Raw genomic sequence first — 6,617 nt, 5'->3', positions numbered from 1 at the left:
AAAACATAATTAGTGAGAAATACCTAACTTTCTATTACCATAATCCCTAACAAAATATAATTCATTTATGTGGAAATGATATTATTTATAGTGTATCGTATTTGTTGTTCAAATCCTATGCACTTCCCCCTCTCCCATTATGTACTTATATAAAAAAATTTAAAAAAAAAACCCAAAAACATAAGTCCTTTCTCTTCAAATTAATTATATAATCACAAAAGATTTTACAAGATATTGTTGGGGAGAGAAACACCTTAAAGAGACACCTTGAGTAGTTAATATAACCTTTAGAAACTATCATATTCGGTATTTACTTATAAGTTTTTTTTCAATTTCTTTGTAGTTGTAACTTGTTTTAGACTTTGTTTTTTCTTTTCTTTTTTGCTGTTGGTGCTGGCTCATATTCGTTATTGGGCTATTGGCGAAAGGGCTTTACGTACGATACATAGATATTTCGGTAATTTCCACCAAATAGGGTTATATGTTATATATAAACACTATTGATATCCTATTTTTTTATATTGTGGATTATTAGCCATTTGCTCCCATGAACGTAAGCACACTACCAAAATCATGTAAAATTCTCCGTGTTAATTTCTCTCCTCTCTTTTTTCTATCTTGCTTAAACTGATTTTTCCACAACATATTGAATATTGAAAGATCAGGAAATTGCTCTTTTAATGCAATTACATCTTATAAAATGGATCTCAGATCCCTTTACAGTCACTTATTTATTAAAAAGACAAGAGAGTTTTTCTTTTTATTTATATATATTTAATTACAGACCAAACATTAATAGGTTGTCATCAGTGATCACCACTCCATACACTCACACTTTCAGTTATATATGTATGTTTTTTCTTTAGCACTGAGTAAAAATAAGCTCATTTGTCTCATTCGAACTCATCAGCTAATTTGGTAATAATAACCCCAGCAAGGTGACATGGCCTGAACTCTTGAAAAATCTTCGAGGAGCAAAACCCGTGATTCCCGACGAAAGGAAAATCTCATTGGACCATTAATAATTGAGTTTGGGTCTGAATCAGAAACAGCAAAGCATCACACACGTACACATGCATCAACCAGCCTATCGAGTTGCTGTGTTAATTAGTAACTCATCAATAATCAAGTCTCACTGTAAATACTAACCTCTCCAAACAAATATATATATATAAACACAAAGTTACAAACCAACTACACGTGCCAAGTCCTAAATTATATTAGAACCTAAGAGGATAGAGTAATTTAAAAAATTGTATTAGTTAAAAGCCTTCATATATTTTTTTTACACTTTCAAATTTTCAATTATTTTAGGGTGTTTAATTTGCTACTAAATTGCTATGTTAAAAAATAGTTTATTATTTACTCAAAAAAAAAAAAGTTTATTACTTATCAATGATCATATTATTGGTTAAACAATTTTTTTTAATACAAAATAGGAATTGAGTTCTCATGTTATATATGTGTATCCAACACTTTCCATTTATTTATATTTGGGGTAAAAACTTATTTTCTTTTGAATCAAAATGTTTGTGAAGTATTAAATTATTAATCAATTGTGTTGTACTGATCATGGAATATGGATTGTATAACGTGTTGTGTCTACTCGCAAATCAAATAGGATAAGATAAGGGTGATCCATCCGATTGAGAGAGAGAGATACTAAGGGTCTGTTTAGATACCACTTATTTTATTGAAATTGAAAATTTATTGCTGAAAATACTGTAGATAAAGGTAAAAGTTTTTTATTTCTTTTTATTTTTTATTTTTTTAAGAATAGATAAAAGTAAAAGTTAGTTTAATAGTACAGTGGGACCTATGAATTGTACTGATCATAGAATATGGATTGTATAACGTGTTGTGTCTACTCACAAATCAAATAGGATAAGATAAGGGTGATCCATCCAATTGAGAGAGAGAGAGAGAGATACCACTGGTTTGTTTGGATATTACTTATTTTGTTAAAATTGACAACTTATTACTGAAAATACTGTAGATAAAGGTAAAAGTTTTTTTTTTTTTTTTTTTGAGGATAGATAAAAGTAAAAGTTAGTTGAAATAGTACATTGGGGCTCATGAATAATACCAAAAAGTGCAGTGGGACCAATGAATAGTACCAAAAATAAGTTAAATAGTAAAATAATTAATAATTTTCATCCAAATCCAAATGCATACCAAGTGTTAAAAAACTGCTTTTTCACCAAGTTTAATTAGAAAGATTAAAATATTATTAACCTCTTCTAATTATCATAGTGATTAAAACGTATTTGTCTGATGTATACTCTATGAGTAAATTAACATAGAGTGGGCAAATAGTTTAAGGTGAGGAATACTACACCCTAACACCCCCTCTTTTTTTTTCTTGGTCAAGAAATTGCTCTACACGAGAGATGCCTTTCTATTCTAGGTGGCACGTAAAGGATTTGGACTCACATGACCCGAATTATATATATATCTTACATTGTATTACATTTATACATGCATACACAATACATACATATATGACATGCATGCATAACAATGTAATGTAAAATATCATTTATACATTTCCACATACAAAAGCACAAGAGAGAGAGAAAGAGAAAGAGAGAGAAAGAAGTCTTCTATGTCAAGATCTAGGGTTTGCATTCCCATACCCATAGACTACTGTATAGAGCTCTAGCTATGTCTTTCTCCAAGCCAACTCTGTATTGGTAAGTTTGATACATTAATTTCTTGCTAAGATCTGTCCCAGCATGGGGGAGGAAAAAACAGAAAGACAGCAAATAGATGACAAACTCAATTCATTACGGAGCTAGATACCAAAAGGCCCTAATCCCTAATTATTGCTTCTATAGTGTTCAAATTATTTTGTATTCCTAAAAGCCACAGTGTTGATTTTGTCTCATCTATATACCATAAACCCTGTACATAGAGGGAGCAAAGAAAGGAGAAATAGCACCAAAGATGGAGGAAAGTGGTGGCTCTGAGTGTTCAAAGATGAGCCCTTCCAACCCAAATGAAGACGGAAGCGAAAGCGGGGAGAATGATGATGATTATAAACCGAAAAATGGAGGGAGCTCGAGCAATAGCACGGTGGAAGAGAGCGAGAAGAAATCATCATCAGTGAGGCCTTATGTTAGATCCAAGATGCCTAGGCTCCGGTGGACGCCTGATCTTCATCTTCGTTTTATTCATGCTGTTGAAAGACTTGGTGGTCAAGATAGTGAGTTTCTATGTCTAACCCTATATATATCTTATGAATTTGTCTAAATATGGAAGTTAATTGATTTTCTTATTATCATATGTTCTTATTTCTTTTGGTGCAGGAGCCACACCAAAGATGGTTCTTCAGCTTATGAACATCAAAGGACTAAGTATTGCTCATGTCAAGAGCCATTTACAGGTAATTTGACTTCAAAGAACCATGATTTTTCAATGATTTATATATACAAAGCTTTTTTTTTTCTTTCTTTTTATGGCTAGCATGGCATAATTTGCTCTTTCTAATATTATTTTCTAAATATTTTGTTTTATTTCTCTAGATGTATAGAAGCAAGAAGGTGGATGATCCGGGTCAAGGTACACCAAAATTTCCATTTTGTTTGTTCGTTAATTTTTTTCTTTTGATCAACACAAAATAGTTAGGGTTTTCTTTTAGTTCTTGATGAAAAAAATAATTTTTTTATTTCACATGACAGTTTTAGCCGATCATAGGCATCTTGTGGAAAGTGGAGATCGCAATATTTATAACCTCAGCCAACTTCCAATGCTTCAAGGATACAATCCAAGCCACAATTCCAATTTCCGGTATGAGATTTAACCATAATTTGAATACATTAATTTTGTTTACTTTCCCCAAAAAAATAATATATTAATTTTGTTACAAATTTTCCCTCTATATATAGCATGATAATAAAAAATTAAGTCTCAACTTTTGGTCTTTAAAGAATTTGATTTTATAATAACATTTTTTTTCTTTTCCCAAGATATGGACATGGAGATTCTTCTTGGAGTAAAGCTTATGAAAACTTGATGAGTTGTAGGGGTCGTAGCTCAACCAATAACTATGGTGCTGGATTTTATGGTACAGTGAGTGAGAAGATCTTTGGCAGCAACTATAACAGTTGGACTAATTACAATTTCCATAGGAGAGCTTCAACTTTTGGTGAACAATCAGGTTGGAGAACCCATGAACTCAAAGATGGTTTCCAGTCATTTCATCACAACCATGAATCCTTGCACAATCAACCAAGATTGACTCCTATTGATCTTAACCCGGTAACCCATCTAAAAGCAGAAGTACTACTACAAGAGCATAGAAGTTCTAGTAATAGCAATGTCCCTTCAGAATTCAACAAAACAAGTAATCTACAAGAGTGGAAGACCTTGAAAAGGAAAGCCTCAGATTGCAACCTCGATTTGGATCTATCTCTTAGGCTAACGTCGTCGAGGAATGATGACAACCATAGAAGAAGCTTGGTGGACCACAAAGTTGATCATAGTAATCTGTCTCTGTCTTTGTGTTCTCAATCATCATCAAGTCTTTCTAGCTTGAAGGACGGACGTGTTGATGGTAATAAAGAGCAAGCTAAATGCGCAAGTACTCTGGATCTGACTATATGAATGCGACAATTCTAAGTGAGATCTTGAGGTACTTGTTCCAAATAATTCAATTTATGATTGTCTTGTACTATCGTATAAAATTTTAGTCGCCTCCACTTAATTTTTACTTTCTTTTATCGCTAGCTCAATCTGCGTATCAATGAAATATATCAACAGATGTCCCATATATATTACAATGCTTTGTTTTGCTACATGGGTACTTGAAAGATTAAACATGCTGTCTTTTTAAGTCTTTAGCATTAAATGGGGAATAAGAACCTAGGTATTTTATTTTCTTTTTGAAAGCAATGTGTTTTTAACATGTTTCATATATAGATGCTTTATATGGAAAATTTTGCTTATTTCTTATGCATATTATTGACTATAATGTCAGTTCCTTCACTACTTAACATTGATTAGATTTCTGGAACAAGTACATTGAGAATAATTAGCAATAAACCTATCAAATGATGACTACCTCAAAATCGTGTCACTTAGGTTGGGTTTGGCTCGATATAAAATGTTTTTTGAGTATAAAATTCTATTAGGTGAAAATATTTTTTAGAAAGAAAAATATTTTCAATTGTTTGATTGTGTTATAGAAAATACCTAGAAAATGGTTTTCAGTATTTGGTTTGCATGTAAAATTATTTTTGGAAAATATGTATATAATCTAGCAAATACACTAGTGTAAAATGGTTGTAGGGAAAATAAAAGTGTAAAACAATTTACACTTCACCCACTCTTATTTTATGGTCAAACTGATCGTATATTCCGGTTCACCCAAACATCTGTGGAGTGTAAAAAATATTTTCTGTATATGTTTTTTACCCGAAACAAACATATCCTTAATAAATGGTGTTCCCATTTTATAAAAGAATGCTTAACCCTGTCATATACTCTTGTATTGCTTAACCATTCAATACTGGAGGAAAATTTTAGAGATGGATCATTTTTACAAGACTCAACTGATGAAGAAATATAAGACTTACTCAAGCCACTAACGGAGCTTTTATTGTGATATTCATTGATGAAAGTAGGTACGATATATACTATTTAATAGCTTTTGTTGGGCTCACCCAATAGTTTCAGGAATATAAAGTTTGTTCTTGATGTTGTTCTAATAGTTTTGTTTTTGTTTTTTTTTTGTAATATTCAATAATATATGCATGCCTATATCAGGCTAGAATCAGTTTTATAATATACATAATCATATAGTCATCATTTCATTCCATTACTATGTTGGAAAAGTAAGCGCCCAAGTATTTTCTTGGTTTCATCAGTTTTGATAAACTAATATTGAGTTTAGAAATGGTAATGGAGTGAGCCGGGATCAGATAATGGATGTCCCATCCCATCTCCCTTTCCAGGATGAGACGGGATGAAGAAAATTCATCGCATCTAATAAGGTGACTATGAAATTGATGAGATAAGGGTGAGATAGAAAGAGAGAGGTCAGAGGGGCAGGTATGAATTGTTGAGAAAGAGAAGTGTTTTGGGAAATGTATAAAAATATTGAATTATATATATACACGCACATTCATGTACTCGGATGGGGTGGAGTGGACAAGATGGATTGAATGGGCAGAATATTTTGTGCCTTTCTTAATCGAACTATTATATTACATACAATGACACAAACATCATGGTATATATGTTATACGAGGAATTATATATTCACACTAATATAAATGAGGAGAAACTTCAAATTTGTCTAATTATTATGATAATTGAAAATTATGTTATAACAACAAAATATGATTTACCAATTAAAGGAACCTCCATCACCATAAGTACGAGGTGGAGGATGATGTGGAAGATGTGACTGGAGTTTAAATCCCCTTAGGCCCTCACTGTCTTACTTTATTAATATGTTGTAGTCTAATTAACTGGCATTCCATCTTTAATGTGGCTTGAGAATGTATTTTTGATTCAATTAGTGTACATATGAGTGAGTTAATTTATAATACCAATGAAATATGAGTTTAAATTTTTTCAATAGTTCGAGTTACAATGTTAGCAACATATTGTAA

The 6,617-nt window shown here is 31.7% G+C and overlaps 1 protein-coding gene across 1 annotated transcript; it reads left to right on the top strand.

Moving 5' to 3' along the window:
• Positions 1 to 2,547: 2,547 nt before the first annotated feature.
• On the top strand, positions 2,548 to 4,818 carry LOC126692445 (two-component response regulator ARR10). The gene is made up of 6 exons (XM_050388058.1): positions 2,548 to 2,693; positions 2,915 to 3,205; positions 3,309 to 3,385; positions 3,525 to 3,561; positions 3,681 to 3,789; positions 3,969 to 4,818. Exons 2-6 carry the CDS (start codon positions 2,947 to 2,949, stop codon positions 4,603 to 4,605), a joined length of 1,119 nt encoding a protein of 372 aa, XP_050244015.1. The 5' UTR covers positions 2,548 to 2,693; positions 2,915 to 2,946; the 3' UTR covers positions 4,606 to 4,818.
• Positions 4,819 to 6,617: the final 1,799 nt, after the last annotated feature.

The sequence above is a fragment of the Quercus robur genome, chromosome 7, assembly GCF_932294415.1.
Source record: "Quercus robur chromosome 7, dhQueRobu3.1, whole genome shotgun sequence".
Taxonomy (NCBI): domain Eukaryota; kingdom Viridiplantae; phylum Streptophyta; class Magnoliopsida; order Fagales; family Fagaceae; genus Quercus; species Quercus robur.
This window is presented reverse-complemented; position numbering and strand designations above follow the sequence as displayed.